The sequence below is a fragment of the Crotalus tigris genome, unplaced genomic scaffold (assembly GCF_016545835.1).
Source record: "Crotalus tigris isolate CLP2741 ecotype Arizona unplaced genomic scaffold, ASM1654583v1 scf7180000017804.1919176, whole genome shotgun sequence".
Classification (NCBI taxonomy): Eukaryota; Metazoa; Chordata; class Lepidosauria; order Squamata; family Viperidae; genus Crotalus; species Crotalus tigris.
In genome coordinates, this window is record NW_024096647.1 from 1,748,253 (window position 1) to 1,765,644 (window position 17,392).

Below are 17,392 nucleotides of genomic sequence, written 5' to 3' on the forward strand. Positions count from 1 at the left end.
ATCCATTATCCTTATGTTTAGTAAACATACTCCCAAGATAGATGGATTCATATAATGATATAGATTAGAGTTGGTATAATTTTTCATTATGTTTAAATACCTTGTAATTACGACCACATTTTCCCTGTCAAACACAACTTCCCGAGTTCTTAATACATTAATTTTCAAGTCCATATGTCTTTTTGCATCAGGCAATCTGTCTAACATTCGCAACAAATCATTCAGTTCCTCAGCCAAGAACAAGGCATTTGCCTGTGTACAAAAATACATACACATGCATATTCGAAATCACACCTCTGAGATCACAAAAATGATTCCTTATATATGTTCCGTACATATAGTTGGATGAAACAGTTGGTTAAATTTTGTCACACACAACTTGGACTCTGAGGAGTCTGATGCTAAAGAGATTCACGGTATGGATGACACTCCGAAGAATCAGCAAAGTACCTGAGGCCGACACTGCTGACAGTCATTTGGAGCAACTGAATAGGAAGCAGATGACAAGGATCTGAGGAGCAGCCCAGTGCACATCACACCCTTTAACAAAAATAAGTAGCATTCAGCACTGTTCATAATTAATTCCCACCAAGGGGTTGCTTTATATAAAGCTAAGATGTACCTATGGTGCATCTTTCTTGGGGACAACCACTCTAGCCTAGAACCTACAAAGTCATGCCTCAGAACTCTTGGATCCTGAAATTCTGCTACTCTGATCTCGGATCAGCTGTTGAACTTCCTATGAATCCCTTGGATTTTGGATCACGGCCTGATAAGCTATTGTTCGATGTTTTAGAGTTAGACTCATTTTCAGGCAAATTTGTTTGTGTGTACTTTGCTCAAATGTGCACGTGACACCAAACGTACTCACCCTGACAGCCATTGCCTTCGTGTTTTTATGAAGTAACTGTTGAAGCCTGTGGTATATGCTTGTTCTGAAACAGGACAAAGCGTACATTTAAATGAAATCAGTTCTCAGCAAGTGAAGCAGCAAATGTGTGGAAAAGCCTGAAGAATATGTTTGGATACAGCAGACCTCCCTCCCTTGTGGAAGAGAATCGGCAACTGGCAGATGATCTGTATGTGCTCCACTGCACTGTGGGTTTGAGAGGAGATCCCTATCAACTATCACTACCCTCCCCATATTAAATATACCAACAATAGCCAAATCTCCTACACTTATCTCCATTCCTCTGGGGGCCCCACCTCTGATGATCTTAGAAAAAGACGTGCGAGGTCTGTTTTATAGGCAAAAGATAGGAAAAACACCAGGCCAAGGCCTTTCCTTCTTGAAAGCCTGGGCTGATCAACTGGCCCCCATCTTTACTGCATCTTTAATAAATCACTGGAAATGTGTTATGTTCTTTCTTGCTTCAAATGTTCTACTATCAAATGTTCTACTTCTCAAGAAACCTTCCATCACAGAGCTGAGTGACTACAGAACGGTTGCTAGACCGATTGCTCTGACACTTGTAGTTGTGAGGATTGAACTGCCAAACTGCTGGCAGTGAGCAGAAGTAGCCTACAGTATTGCATACCACTGTGCCACCATGGCTCCTAAGGCACAGAATTTCCAAAATTGTATTCATTTTCATCTTTGGACTCTTTCAGTTAGTATTTCCCAGACAGGCTAGGGGAACAATAATGGCACTACTTGAATCATCAGACACAGATGCGGGCTTCACATAAATATTAAACAAATCAATAGACTGTTTGCTTTTTTTCATTTCCCAATCCATCCTGTACATGTGTCATTTTTTGGCGGTCTGCCATTCAAATACTGGACATGTCTGACCCTGGATAGTTTCTCCTGATTTATGCAAAGCAGTTAGGTGCTGCCACCTACCCAAAGATCGTTCTCCATACAAAACACTGAAAGTACTTGTCTTAATTACTGTAAGTATAAATGATAGTCATTGTCACTATATAAAGAATATAGTTTCATGCATTGTTATTGAATATACTCACTTTGCAATAACTGAGAAAATTCTGATTTTTCAAAAGTAATATTGATGCTTGATTGATTGATTATATTTTTAATTATACCTGAAAATTGAAATATCCATTTTATAAACATACAGAGTGTATCCTACATTTTAAAAAATCTAAAAAGTTGCATCCAAGTGCTATATTAATACTCCTATACATTTCAAATTATTTCCACAGCAATACATACCCCAATTTTAAATAATTATACAAAGAGGTCAGATGGAGGTCCAATGAAAAGAAGTGCCATTAGCACTAACAATAATGAGAGTTATGTAGAAATACAGTTCCACTGTGTTTATTATAAATGACTTCCAAACAAGATTTTCTTGCATCCGATCAAAAACCCTTCAATTTTCTGAAATCCGTAAAAATACTTTGCACCCTAAAGCCAATCTAAAGCTAGTGTTCCCATACAATGTATTATGTATACACTAACCATTAGAACCAGAGAGAGGCATTTAAAACATAATTTTTAAAACAAACCTAATATTACATTACATCACTCTTGCTGTAATTCACACAAAAATTGGAGTTATGTAGAAACAAAGCTGTATTGATTATTGTGCAACAAGCAGTGTTCCTTGAGAAAACTTGTATTTCGGTTCATCAAAAAAAGCATTAAGAAGAAACTCGGTGCCAATCAGCATATTGCCTTGGCATTTATTAGACATTTAAATTTAAGCAGGCAAAAAAAGTATTCAAAATTTCACAGGAGTCTCCATGTTAAGCTTTAAAGCATATGCCTTACAGTGGGAACTGATTTGCCATTATCGGAGAAACTGGGTGTTCAACCAAGATTTAAAAATAAACTACTTATTTTAATTAACAAGATGGCCCTAGGAGGGGTTTATTTGCATATTAGCAGATAAAATGTTTTGATAGGAAAACATATATAAATGTTATACGATTTTACATTATCACATCAAAAGAGAAATCTTGTTGGCATGCTGGTTGAACTACAGCTAAATTAAGCTCATGGAGATAGAGCAAAGAAAACAGAAAGCCTATAAAATATTGCACCATATCCTAGATAAAACAGGAAGTGTACAAAGCTAAAGAAGCTTTGCATGTAGGTCTTGAAATTGACCTGAATAATTGCATTGTTTGGATAAGTTCATACTTTTGTAGGAGGACGTGCTCATATGTGTGCATTGATTCCTATCCTTCATATAGGATTTTATTTTGCTGTTTCAGGAACATGGCATCCCAACTGATATGGGATATGCTGTGGCTCCACACCATTCCGGCGTCTATCCTGTTCATGTTCAACTTTATGATGCCTGGAAAAAAGTTTGGAATATCAAAATCACCAGTACAGAAGAATATCCACATCTAAAACCTGCACGGTACAGAAGAGGTTTCATTCACAAAAGCATCATGGTGAGCTATGTTTTTGGTTGGTTGGTTGGTTGGTTGGTTGGTTGGTTGGTTGGTTTTTTATCCTGGCTTTTCTGATTATATGTCAATATATATTATACATTATAAGTATTATTATACCAAATGTTCACATTATCTGAAGAGCTATTTTTCGTTTATTATGCCCTACCACCAGATTGTAATGTATTTCAGCGCCCTTTATGTTAAAATGGCTTCAAAGATGGTTTGAAATTTTTAAACTTGTCAAAATGTGGCTAGCATGGCTGAAAAGCAGTTAGAGCTGGATGCTCAGCCATCTCTTTTACCTAACCATTGATTCTATACTCAGTTGAAGAGGCTGATGTTAACTTTAAGGATTATGGATGGGAACCTCCGTCTTAAAACTGCCTGTTTATTGAGGGGATGGTACTTTGAGATCAAATTCAGAGACTTTTCTAAGTATCTCATTGCTATTAGAAATATATTTGGTAGCCTTGGAGTGCAAATCTGAGTGTATAGCTGTATATATTTTAGTTTTATTACATATCAGTGTTTAGGATATTGAGTTAAATTGTTAAAAGTATGCAAAGCATTGTCAAGCAGAGAAAGTTAAAGTACTAGGTACATATAATGTTAATGTTATATTTATACATAAACATTCATAGTTTAAATGAAAAATATCTTCTGTCTGAAAGTGGTTGGATGGGCCTATCCTATTTTATGGTAATAGTACTAAAGTTGCTGAAATTACTATGTTTTTTCTGGTTATTTATAGATCTCATCAGTAAGTATTTGGAGTTTTGTCCCACTCTTTGTATCATTTATACTTAAATGAACTTCACTTGTTTTCCCAGTCATCTTTTTAAAGAGATCCTTCTGGTGTATGTTTGGTATTTACCATCCTGAACCATTATCTACAAATTTGGCCTGCTCCATCTTTAATCCTAAATGAATTTAAAAACCACCAGTCCCAGTCCAGAAGCCTGTGGATCAATATTTTCTTCTATTCACAAAAATGATGATTTATACTTAGTCTTTGAGATGTTTTTTCTACCCAATTACTTATCCAATTTTTTTTATAATCTTCCCTTTTTTTGCTATTACATTTATGCACCACCTTTTATTGATAGAAACACTACAATATCTAACAACAAATTAAAAATAATATAAAATGTAATAATAAATAATGATACATAAAATGTAATAATAAACTCAGCATAATTTGTTTTTTGAAAGCTTCATTTTTATTCCTAAATAATTTGAGAGTTGGTTCCTAACACACACACACACACACATACACTCCCTCCCTCCCCCCCATCTCTCTCTCTCTCCCTCCCCCCCCCTCTCTCTCTCTCTATCTATCTATATATATATATATATATATATGTAGGTCTTTGGTTGTTCGGGTTTTCTCCCGCGTAAAATTGGAAGTGTCTTGGCGACGTTTCGACGAAGTCCCATTCGTCATCTTCAGGCTGGTGTTTTCAGCTTCGTGCTTTGAGCACGAAGCTGAAAACACACCAGCCTGAAGATGACGAATGGGACTTCGTCGAAACGTCGCCAAGACACTTCCAATTTTACGCGGGAGAAAACCCGAACAACCAAAGACCTACATACAAATACCCGCGAAAACCTCAGAAAACAAATATATATATATATATATATATATATATATATATATATATATATATATATATATATATATATATATGATATTTGTCAATAATATCATTAAAAATCCTGGGTATAATCATACTGCAAAAAACAAACCAAACATGAACACCAGGAAAAATTTAAACTAGAAAAGTTTAATAAATTACCAAGCTTTCGTCGGAAAACTACCGACATCGTCAGGGCTTAATGTTAGTCAATAGGAGAAACTCGGCTCCTGGACCTCGTCACCAGTCCTAGCCGATTGGGCTGTGTTTTAAACGTATCCTTAGTGTTGATATTTATACTTTTTCTACTCCCCTTATCTGTATATGTATCACTACTCACCCCCTCATTACAGGTTCTTAAACCAAACGACACCCTCCCCCCCTTTTTTTGGCTAGCCATTGCCTCCGTGCTCCTTCCCCCCTTTTTCTTGCTATACGCTTTATCCAAGTTCCCGTTGTTATTTCTCCCCCCATTGGGCTGTGTGTTGGGTGTCTCCTCCTGCTCTTTTCCTTCCGTTCTCCTCCCCCCATCTACGTGGGTGTAATCCATGTATGTATCATTCCTCTTGGCTTCTACTCCCTTCACCCCTTTTTCGGTGCTCTTTGTATCCGTATCATCTCGAGCGTCGCTTCATGATTTTTGTTGGGATCCACGGTTCCTGCTCAATGCTGGGCGTCCGCGTTTGCCTCCCACGGGGGCTCCATCATGCTGCATGCGTGGATCCACATGTTCTTCACCCATGGTCCTACGCATGCATACCGAATGGGCTGATGGAGTAACTTTCTTCCCTCTTAAGAGCAAGCGAGCTGTCATCGTGGGGCTGCCAGTTCCATATCCAAGCGGCCCCCCCGGCTCTGTCCCCACCGCCTCCGTGTCTCAATGACGCAGTGCCCGTCATTGATATTATATTAGAAAGTGCCATAGCTTGAAAACCATATAATAAACAACCTCTTCCTACTTATCAAATAGCAATCTTCTGGCAACAAGAATCTTTATGAGGAACTTTGTCAAAGGCTTTTAAAAATCCAGGCACATAAATTTGAAAAGTCCATATGCCAGCTGACACTGTCAAAGATATCTTGAAAGTTGAGTTAGTATTTCCTTTGGTGGCATCCACGCTGACTTTCCATCAACATGTCTTATTTCTCTACACTATTACTTTTTAGGTATAACAAAAACAATTCCAAACCATTCTAAATAATTAATTTTTAAAAAAACAAATTACTGGGTGTACAGAAAATCTATCACACCTCTTCATGTAGGTCCTCTATAAAAATATTCTATTTCCACTATACATATTGGCATGCTGTTATGGAATAGTCTAGTGATCTCATAGATAGTGAACCATTCTTTAATAAAACTGACTGACAATAATATGCTGGTTGGAAGAATCCTATATTTTAAGGGTTGTTTTACTGACAAATGATCACTTTTTGATCATTTATTTGAAAGGCTATTTCTTCCAAGTCCAATATCAGACAAAGAGATGGAAAAAAAGAGAAAGCAACAGGAGTTTTGAAGTTATCCCTCAAGGGTTAATAATTGGAGAATGCAGGCAAACATATCACCTAATTATAATACCGTGGAATTTATTTTATTTTTATTTAAAAGTCTAACAATTATTTTTAAATTGGCAACTACATGTATGTATTAACTTATATGCAGATCTACTATATACAGCATTTTTGAATGGTGCTTTTTTAAAAATTTCCCACTCTTTTAATGATATGTAGGTGGTCTTTCTTCCTGACAAATGTGCTGTTTATTTTGTGTGGTTTCATATTTTGAAATAACATTAAAATAATAGTCAAGTCTATAAAATATAGTTCAGACTTATAGAGGAGAATTATAAGGGTAAGCTCCTATTACTTGCCCCAGCTCCTGCTCAACTAGCAGTTTGAAAGCATGCAAACGCAAATAGATTAATAGGTATCACTTCAATGGGAACGTAACAGCATTCTGTGCACCTTTAGCATATATCCATGCTGGTCACATAACCACAGACAATGTCTTCAAACATTGGCCAAGACACAGAGATGTAGCACTGTGTCCTAGAGTCATTAGCTAGCTGATGCATTCTTTTTCCTTTTCTTTATTATTGTATATAATCTTGTACAGGTTCTTCCTCGACAAACCTGTGGCCTTTTTACTCATACAATTTTCTACAAGGAGTATCCTGGTGGTCCAAAAGAACTAAACAAAAGTATACAGGGCGGAGAATTATTTTTCACAGTAGTTCTCAATCCAGTAAGTAGTTTAAATTATTTGAACAAAGATAATTTCTGAGCATACCTTAAGAAATATTAATAGCATTGTTTCATTCTTTTTCTTTAGTTGTATTGATGCTGTATTCAGTAGTACTTGTAAATATTATACAAAGTTTGAATAATCTCCATAATTTATTAATATTTACTATTCTTCTTATTACTTTAAGCCAATGATGTTAGCATGTATTTTTGGAACAATAAACACAATTGAAATGACACTAAATGGTCATCCTACAAATTTCTTCTACAAATTCTACAAATTTCAGGTTATAAATAAATTATTTTAATTACATAGAATTTTCTTCTTGTTGTTGTTCCATATCCATTATCGGACGTTGGTGATCATGTTGGCGATAGACGGTAATAAAATATCCTTTTCATGTCTACAACAATATATTTATATGGATTTCACTATAATTGAATATCTATATAATCAGGATTTCAGGTTAAGCTAAATTTTGGTGATTCGGGTTTTCAGCCATTCTAGCAACTGCAGGGATCATGAGGTCATAGCCGAGAAGCATTCTGGTATCAAGGATATGGCTAATTGCACAATTCTGTTCCATGGTCATTGAATGTGTTCCACTTTAAAAAAAAACAGCTTAATGAAAATGAGAATCCAGTTCAAATAAGTATGCAAGGAGCAGTGTGGTTCTTTTTTACAACCCCCAACCCCACCAAGTTTCCCACATGTTAGAATTGACTAATGTGTAGGTGTGTAGGAAAAATTTTAACATTTAAAAATATTAGTAGCTTTTGCAGGTCACATCTTCCAGTCTGGATGTATCCCCATTGTGAGCAGAAATGAACAGAATTGGTTTTTTTAATATTCATTCTACATAAAACATCTATTGCTGTTATTCACCTTTTATAGTTTAAGAATAAATGTATTAGAAATATTTTAAGGGGGAAAATGGAACCTAATTTTAGACACACAGAATTGTATAAAAATTGATAATGAAGTCTGTACCATTAGGATAAAAGTGGCTTTCAAGGACAAATGAGGTATTCATATAATGAAAAGAGATGTCACGTTTCTTAGGGTTGTTTTTTTTTCAGTATATCCAAAACATATAAATTACACATTACCATTTGTGAACATTTGAACATTTCAGTTTTTCTCAAGCATTATAACTTTCCAATTATTCAGACTAAGGAATGTAAGGCCTATTGAGAAAACCATTCTTTGCTAAATCTATTTACCAGAAATGGAAGAGCTTTTGTGCTGAAATAGTTCATCTAGCAAATTCCTAATATGTGCGCATTTATGTGGAATTGGTTTATGCTCCCCATATTGCTGGCTGATAGTAGCTATAAAATTATTCTGGCAGTAAAGCCCGTTATGTTCATAAAGCATGTAGACTGTTTAAATTCCATCATGTTGTATAAAGGGCATTGGGAGTTCATAGCACATCTAGTTTTAATACTAGCTACCTCTATGAAAAGTATGATCTACCTGATCAGGTAGACCTGATAAAGTAATCAATGCCAGGGGACATTTTAATTTACAAAGTGGAAAAAAGAAAAGCTTTCCTATTACTGATGCTGTTTAAAGAGGGGGCATGTTTTAAAAAAATGCAAGTTTGTTCCATTCTTGATGAAAATTTTCACCTAGGTTACCATAGGTGTATATTACAGAACACCCTATCCAAACAGAACAAATAGATGAACTTTTTGCCAGTTAGCTAAGGTCTTCCGGAAGCACACTGGCCACAACCTAAACCTCTAAATAGAAACAATCGTTGGCTCCGTTTGTTGAGAAAGATATAATTTTATTAGGGTGTATTAATAAGGTGTACTGCAATATTTCATAGCCAGAACTGAGAATTGTTCACTCAAATTCCTAAGTTCTACTTTCAACACATAAAAAGCAAGAAAAAAGTCAAGGAGACAATCGGTGCACTGCTTTTGATAAGTTGAACTATTCTCTTCTTTTGTGCAAAGACAGATGCAAAGAATGAATTAAGCAGTTCCACTTTCTCCCTGCTACCTCTCACCGCCTTGCTAGGCCCTATCCAAAAAAAATGCAATTCAGTGTAGAGAAAAGTAAGGTTTTATACTTAGGCAAGAAAAACCAAATGCACAGGTTAGGTTAGGTAGTACAACAGCAGTAATTGTGAGAGGGACCTAGGTGTCCTAGTGGACAATCACTTAAATATGAGCCAGCAATGTGCTGCAGCTGCCAAAAAAAGCCAATGCAATCCTAGGCTATATCAACAGAGGGACAGAATCAAGATCACATGAAGTGTTAGTACCACTTTATACTGCGCTAGTGGAATACTACATCCAGTTCTGGTCACACGATATAAAAAAGATGTTGAAACTCTAGAAAGTGTGCAGAGAAGAGCAACAAAGATGATTTGGGGACTGGAAGCTAAAGCGTATGATGAATGTTTGCAGAACCTTGTATGTGTAGTATAATGAAAAGAAGGACTGGGGTGATATCATAGCAATCTTCCAATATTTGAGGGACTGTCACAGAAATGGGAGGCTACCACCATTCCGATATTATTGGACTACCTTTTAGACGGACTAAACGGGACTGTCTCACAATACCATCCGTAGGCAGATCGCAGCATTATCCACTGTCCTCATTTGCGAGGATCAGGTACAGCTATCTCATCATCCAGCTGTTACGGCCTTCCTTAAGGGAGCCGTTAATACAGGTCCCCCTGTAGTACACAGATATCCCACATGGGACCTGCCAAGGGTTCTGCAGGTTCTTACCAGTTCACCATTTGAACCCATCAGATCTTGTTCACTACACTTCCTTTCATTGAAAGTAGCCTTTTTGATAGCCATCACCTCAGCAAGACGCATCTCGGAACTTGCTGCACTCTCGATCAGGGAGGATCTTTGTGTTTTTCTGGATGACAGAGTGATCCTAAAATTGGACCCTTCTTTCCTTCCGAAAGTCAATACTAGCTTCCACAGGTATCAAGATCTGATTCTTCCGGACTTTTGTCCGCGACCTTCTCACTGTCTTGTAAGATTGTGGCATACATAGACGTACGCAGGGCTTTGCATCACTATGTGAAGCGAACCGCTGCATTTTGAAGATCGGAGGCCTTGTTTGTGTCTTTCCAACCTTCTTCCATGGGTCTGAAAGTATCATCCTCGACCATTGGTAGATGGAATAGGGCCTGCATCTCTCACGCTTACAGGACTCAGTCTCTTCCTGTTCCTCCTCACATCACTGCTCATTCTACATGTAGCGCTGCTACATCTGCGGCCTGGTCCACTCAGGCCTCGATTGAGAAAATTTGCAGGGCAGCCACCTGGACTTCCCCCTCTTCAGAGCACCTGAGGGCAAGACTAGAAGTAACAGATGGAAGCTTATCAAAGAGAGATCCAACCTATACTATGGAGAAGTTTCCTGACGGTGAGAACAATTAACCAGTGGAACAACCTGCCTCCAGAAGTTGTAGGTGCTCCATCACTGGAAGTTTTTAAGAAGAAATAGAATAGCCATTTTTCTGGAAAGGTATACGGTTTCCTACTCGAGCAGGGAGTTGGACTAGAAGACCTCCAAGGTCTGTTCTGTTCTATTCTGTTCTATTTTTGATATATACGAATTCTTAAATTTGGGATGTCTGAGTAATTAACACTACCTACTTTGCTTTACTTTGGACATGACAGTTGACAATTTATTTCATATCTTATTACTTCAAGAATTGCCGACTACCATTGTGGGTATGTCTTTCTTTTCAAGTAATTTTGACAGCACTCTGCCAGTTTTCTGTGACAAGCCTTCCTTGTGGATCCATTGCTAGAATTTTGTATGTTTAAGCATTTATTCTCTACTTTTATTTCCCTGGGCCATTTCATTTCTAGAACGTAAGGGATGTAAAGAGTGTGAATCTTTTGCACAGCAGAACAGTTGCTATAATAATTTTGTTACATTTTTTTAGAAATGACAGAAATTACATGGGTCATTGTATATTTTGTTGCTCCAGCAATGCTAAAAGTCTTACGTATATTCATTAGATATTGATGTGAAAGAACAAGTCTCGAGGTGACCAGACTGAAAGCATTGAGGATAATGTCTGGTTTAGAAAATTTACATCCAGGGGCTATCGAGTCTTCAACCTGTTGATTCAAAATGTTTGCTGCACAAGTAATCGACATTAAACATCTCCCTCAGAACCCATAAGCAAAGGGATATTTTTTTAAAGAATGATGCAAAGTAATTATGCTTTCACAGTGCAAAGATCATTTCAGTAATGTGTTTCAACTTAATAATAAACATTAAATTATCTGAAAAATAAAATGTGATATCCAGATAGTTAGTATTTCCTTTTGTTAAATTTAACTTTTTGAATGCTTTATGTTCATTAAGTATTTGGATGTTATGCTAAATTTGTTGTTAGTTGCAAAATCGTGTCCGACCCATCACAACCCCATAGACAACGTTCCTCCAGGCTTTCCTGTCCTCTACCACCTTCTGGAGTCCATTTAAGCTCACGCCTACTGCTTCAGTGACTCCATCCAGCCACCTCATTCTCTGTCGTCCCCTTATTCTATTGCCCTCAATCTTTCCCAGCATTAGGCTCTTCTCCAGTGAGTCCTTCCTTCTCATTAGGTGGCCAAAGTACTTGAGTTTCAACTTCAGGATCTGGCCTTCTAAAGAGCAGTCAGGGTTGATCTCCTCTACGACTGACCGGTTTGATCGCCTTGCAGTCCAGGGGACTCACAGGAGTCTTCTCCAGCAACATAGTTCAAAGGCCTCGATTCTTTTGCGCTCAGCCTTTCTTATGATCCTTCATGGATTACTGCCTTGTCGTGGTAAAGGGGCTTGTGTAACTCAAGCTATGAGCTATGCCGTACAGGGCCACCCAAGACAGACAGGTCATAGCAGAGAGTTCTGACAAAATGTGATCCAAAATGTGAAAGAATGTTGATAAAATTGTCCTGTTAGATACAGTAAATACATAGGTGGGTATTTTTGCATGCATGTATGTATTCTGCTTTTACTTAGGTTCCAATGCTTTCTGGCCATAGCTGGTTCCCATGGTCTCTACTCAAAATAGCAAGCAGTCAAATGTAGCAGTTTCTGAACAATAATTTGTTCCTGCAAAACAGTTTACATGCCTTAATCTCAATAGTAACTTATTAGAGTAACCTAACTGAAGACACCTCGGTTTTGTTGTCCTTGGAATCTTTTGCTATATATTTTTGTGTAGATACTAAAAAAAAAAGTTGTCATCATTATTCATGCCTGGGTTTTATCTGTGACTCTATAAAGGTTGGAAAAACTACTGCAGTGAAAACATTTGAAATACCTTTCTGTACTGCATATGAATGCTGGTAGAATGCATAGGAATATCTGAATACCAATGGTCCAGACAACAATCAGATAAGCAATTTTAGACCACACTGTGCCTATGAAAAATCTTTATTTCAGCCTTTATCAGTCTGGTGTCCTCTAGATAAGTTGCACTTCAACATGCCAATGTACGAAGTAGCAGGATTTAAAACATCTACAGGGAACCAGATAGGAAAAAAATATTTTAATCGTCCCTGCTTACCTCAGAAAGCTAATTCACAGCTCAGTCATTAGGCTCTAAGCCAGGGGTGTCAAACTTACAACATCACAGACCTGTTGTGATGTATTTTGACTTTTTTTCCATTGCCGGCAATGGGGTGGGTGCGATTTTGGCATGACGCATCCGGCCCATGGGCCAGCAGTTTAACATCCCTGCTCTCACCCATGATTCCTAGGCTAGAGATGGCTACTGTATAAACAAATCACAACCATCTAGGGCTCCTGAGGGACGCATTAAGTATTGGTTAATTTGAAAAGGCAAGAAGAAGCCTTCAAAAAATATCAACTTTTCTAACATGTTTACACTGCAATGCAATGGGCAGACAGTCAGCTCTTTTGAATGACATTCCATTTTTATCTCATAAAGATTTTTTGTCTCTGAGTTTTCCTCCAAGTCAAACATAAAACATAAAAGTTGAATTAAGTGCCTAGAGATTAAAGATGTATTACCAAGCTTAGGTGTGAAGTCTATTATAAGATATTTTAGGATAAAATAGAATAACAGAGTTGGAAGGGACCTTGGAGGTCTTCTAGTCCAGCCCCAGGTTCGAGCAGGAAACATTATACCATTTCAGACAAATGATTGTCCAAGCTCTTTTTATATATATGTGTGTGTGTGTGTGTGTGTGTGTGTGTGTGTGTGTGTGTGTGTGTAGGTCTTTGGTTGTTCGGGTTTTCTCCCGCGTAAAATTGGAAGTGTCTTGGCGACGTTTCGACGAAGTCCCATTCGTCATCTTCAGCCTGGTGTTTTCAGCTTCGTGCTTCAAGCAGCAATGTGTGGTCTTAGCTGTTTCTTCCTTTTAACTGCCAGTGGGGGTATGAACTGATTGGGTGGGAGCTTGGCTGTGTTCTGATTGGGTGGAGGTGTGTTCTGATTGGTTAGGGACTTGGCTGTGCTCTGATTGGCTGGGGGGTTGGCTGTGCTCTGATTGGCTGGGGGGTTGGCTGTGCTCTGATTGGCTGGGGGAGTGTTCTGTTTGGTTGTGCTCAGGTTAGTCTGAGTTGCAGAGGGGTTTAAGATTTTGGGCTGCCTTGCTATTTTTTGGCTTCGCGTTCGTGGTCGTGCCTGCTCTTCATGGAGGGTGTCAGTTTGCTTCATGTATGGATTGGAGGGGTTTAAAGTGGTAATGATGCAGCTGTGGTCTGGCTTCTGGTTTGTGGTCGTGCCTCATCATCGGTGTGGCTTTGGGTTTGTTTTTTGCGTGGATGTGTGGTGGTGACATCCTGTGTGGTTTTTGTGAGTGTGGGTCTGGTATCATTTTTTGTGTTAGGGAGTCGTTTGTCAATAAGGGCGGGTTTCCAAATGGCTGGTAGGCGGGAGGTATCATCTCGCTTGTTCATGCTGTGTGGGCGTTTTTCTATCTCGATGGCTTCTCTGATTATTCTGTTATTAAAATGTTCACTTTTGGCAATGGTTCTGGTATTTTTAAAGTCAATTTCATGTCCTGTGGCTTTAAGGTGTTGGACCAGGGAAGATGTTGGTTCCTCTTTTTTGACTGAGTTCTTATGTTCTTCAATGCGTGCACTTATTCTTCTGTTGGTTTGTCCGATGTATGTGGTGGGACAAGTGGTGCATGGGATTTCGTATACTCCTTGATTTTCTAATTCAATTTTATCTTTGGGGTTTCTAAGGATGGTGGATATTTTTCTGTTTGTGCAGAATGCTGTTTTGATGTTGTGTTTATGGAGGATCTTACTGATTCTGTCTGTGGTGCCTTTTATGTATGGGAGGAGGGCTTTACCGTTTTCTTGTTCTTTGTCTTGGATTTTAGTGGGGGTTTCTTTTTGGATTAGGTTTGTAATCTTATTTCTATGGAATCCATTGGATGTTAGTACATTGGTGAGAGTGTGTAGTTCGGTTTTTAGGTGTTGTTCGTCAGCTAAGCGTTTTGTTCTGGAGATGAGTGTCTTGGCTACAGAGTTGATCTGTGCTGGGTGGTGGTATGAGAGAGCGTGCAGATAGTGGTTTGTGTGTGTTTTCTTCTGGTAGATGGTGTGTCCTAGGGAGCCATTGGATTTCTTGTAGACTAAGACATCCAGGAAGGGAAGTTGGTTGTTAGCTTCTGTTTCCATGGTGAACTGTATTTTGGGGTGTAGGCTGTTGAGGTGTGTGAGGAAGTTGTCCAGTTTTTCTTTCCCATGTGGCCAGATTATGAAGGTGTCGTCTACGTATCTGAGCCAGAGTTTGGGTTTGTGATCCGATTTTTCTAGAGCTTGGGTTTCAAAGTGTTCCATGTAGAGGTTGGCAATGACAGGTGAGAGGGGTGATCCCATGGGTGCTCCTTCTGTTTGTTTGTATTTTTGTCCATTATAGATGAAGTATGTGTTGGATAGGCAGTGGTTGGTCAGATCTAAGATGTGTTTGGGAGGGTTATATTTGTTTTGAATAGCTGTCAAGGCTTCTTTGATAGGCACTTGGGTGAAGAGGGATATGACATCGAAGCTCACTAGTAGGTCGCTGGTCTGTAAGTTTTGTTTCTTTATGATCTCTATAAACTGGAATGAGTTTTTTACGTGTGAGGTGATGGATTCTGCATAGGGCTGTAGTTGTTTGGTGAGAAATTTGGCTAGGTTTTGTAGAGGTGAGCCTATGGAGCTGACTATAGGTCTGAGTGGGGTTCCTTCTTTGTGTATCTTGGGGAGACCATAGAGTTTGGGGCATCTGGATGATTTCTCTCTGGGAATGATTCTTTGCTGGATCTCTTCGCTAATGGGGGAGGCTTTTATTTTGGATCTGGTGGTTTTTTCCAGGTAGGTGGTGGGATCTGTATTTAGGGGTTTGTATGTGGAGTCTTGGAGTAGGTTGGTTAATTTGGTTTGGTAGTCAGATGTGTTCATAACCACCGTGGCGTTGCCCTTGTCTGCTGGTAGGATTATTATGCTGGTGTCTTCTTTCAGGTTACGTAGTGCTGTCTGTTCCTCTTTGGGTAAGTTGCTTTTGGGTGGCTTGCTGGTGCAGAGGATGTTGGTGATTTCGAGTCTGATTCTGTTAGCGTCGTCGGGGTTGATTTTGGTCAGGCTGGTTTCAACTCCACATATAATGGTTTCAGTGGGGATGTGTTTGGGAGCGACTGCAAAGTTGAATCCTTTGGAAAGGACATTGGTTTCGGCTTTGGTGAGGATCCTATCTGAGATGTTATGCACTGTTTGTTTCATGTGTGGCTGTGAGGGAGGAGGGGTTTGTTTCTGGCGTTCTTGTAGTCTTCGGAGTTTGTTGGTGTATGTATCTGTCTTGAGGGTGGTCTGTGTTTCGGCTCTCCAGACGGCGAGTTGTTTGGATTTGTCCCAAAGTGCGGGGTGGATCTTATTGCTGAGTTTGAGGTGGAGTGTGAGGAGATCTTTGTTAATTCGGTCTAGGAGGAATCTTTTTGTGTGAAGATTCATTGTTATTTTTAATTTCCTCGTGGTTTAAGATCATTGTTGTTTGAATTAGTTGCAACATCTCATACATCTCTTCCTGGAAAGTATTTGTTTTTTCTTTATATTCTTCCTGCAGATCTCTGATTTTCCAATCTCTTCTTAAAAACTTCCAGTGTTGGAGCATCCACAACTTCCAGAGGCAAGTCGTTCCACTGATTAATTGTTCTCACTGTCAGGAAATTTCTCCTTAGTTCAAAGTTGCTTCTTTCCTTGATTTGTTTCCATCCATTGCTTGTTGTGCTGCCTTCATACATGAAGGATAATATACATGAAATCTTTTGAGTCTTCTTAGGCATCTGTTCCATAAATTCCAAGCTATAAATTACTGCAATTGAAACCTTTTAAGGTTATGCCTTTCTGAGTTTTGAGTATTAGAATAAAGACTGAACTTTTAAGATAGATTTATTTGGGACTTAGTAATTTATTTAATTTATTCTAGAGTGCTTTTAACTTCTATAATTCCAACAGGAACTTAGACACAGTCATATGGCCAGGCTTGAATAACCAGCAGTGTTCTTACAAGTCTTGCCAAAAGTAGGTCAGGCGAATCAATCAATCAACCTGAATCAATCTGATATATTAGATTTCCTCCTGTCCTGTCCCTGTTGTCTTCCCTAGGTGGTCTTTTCATTGCTCCTGCACACATGTGACTCTCTTCCCTTTGTTTTTGACTTTAATGGATTTTTCAGAATTAGTTACAAACTTGGTAAATTGGAGATTTTTCATATATTTTGATTATACCTGCATATTTCCAAAATCATTTGAAATCTTCACTAAGCTTCCAGGTATTTTCTATAATAATGCCAGTTTGATTTTCTAGATTTCATCTTCCAATATTAGTAATTTGTTTTTCAGTAGGCTCCATTTTGAGCAACTAGCCAGTGTTTTTGCCTCTTCTTCCCAAGCATCCATTGCCAATTTTTTTACTTTTTCCAAAAACTTTGAATTCTTCTGCATTATTTCTTGTTCCTGAGCCTGTCCCCTATTATATAAAGAATATACATATATATAGTATGTACATTCATATACATATATTCAGGCAGCTTCTCTAAATCTCTAGGCCTGTTATTCCTTTCTATGCAGGATCAGCTTGTATACCTCACAAAAGCTGATTGTTAAATTTGTCTGGCATATTAAAAGCCAGCTGAGAGCAGAG

The 17,392-nt window shown here is 38.3% G+C and overlaps 1 protein-coding gene across 2 annotated transcripts in view; it reads left to right on the forward strand.

Annotated features, from left to right (window-relative positions):
- LOC120307701 (bifunctional heparan sulfate N-deacetylase/N-sulfotransferase 3) overlaps positions 1-17,392 on the forward strand; it is an 80,097-nt gene that overhangs the window by 38,404 nt on the left and 24,301 nt on the right. For both annotated transcript variants that reach the window (XM_039342722.1, XM_039342721.1), the window contains exons 5-6: positions 3,184-3,369; positions 7,123-7,251. In XM_039342722.1, coding sequence (XP_039198656.1) covers positions 3,184-3,369; positions 7,123-7,251 — 315 coding nt within the window. The remainder of the gene's footprint in view (positions 1-3,183; positions 3,370-7,122; positions 7,252-17,392) is intronic.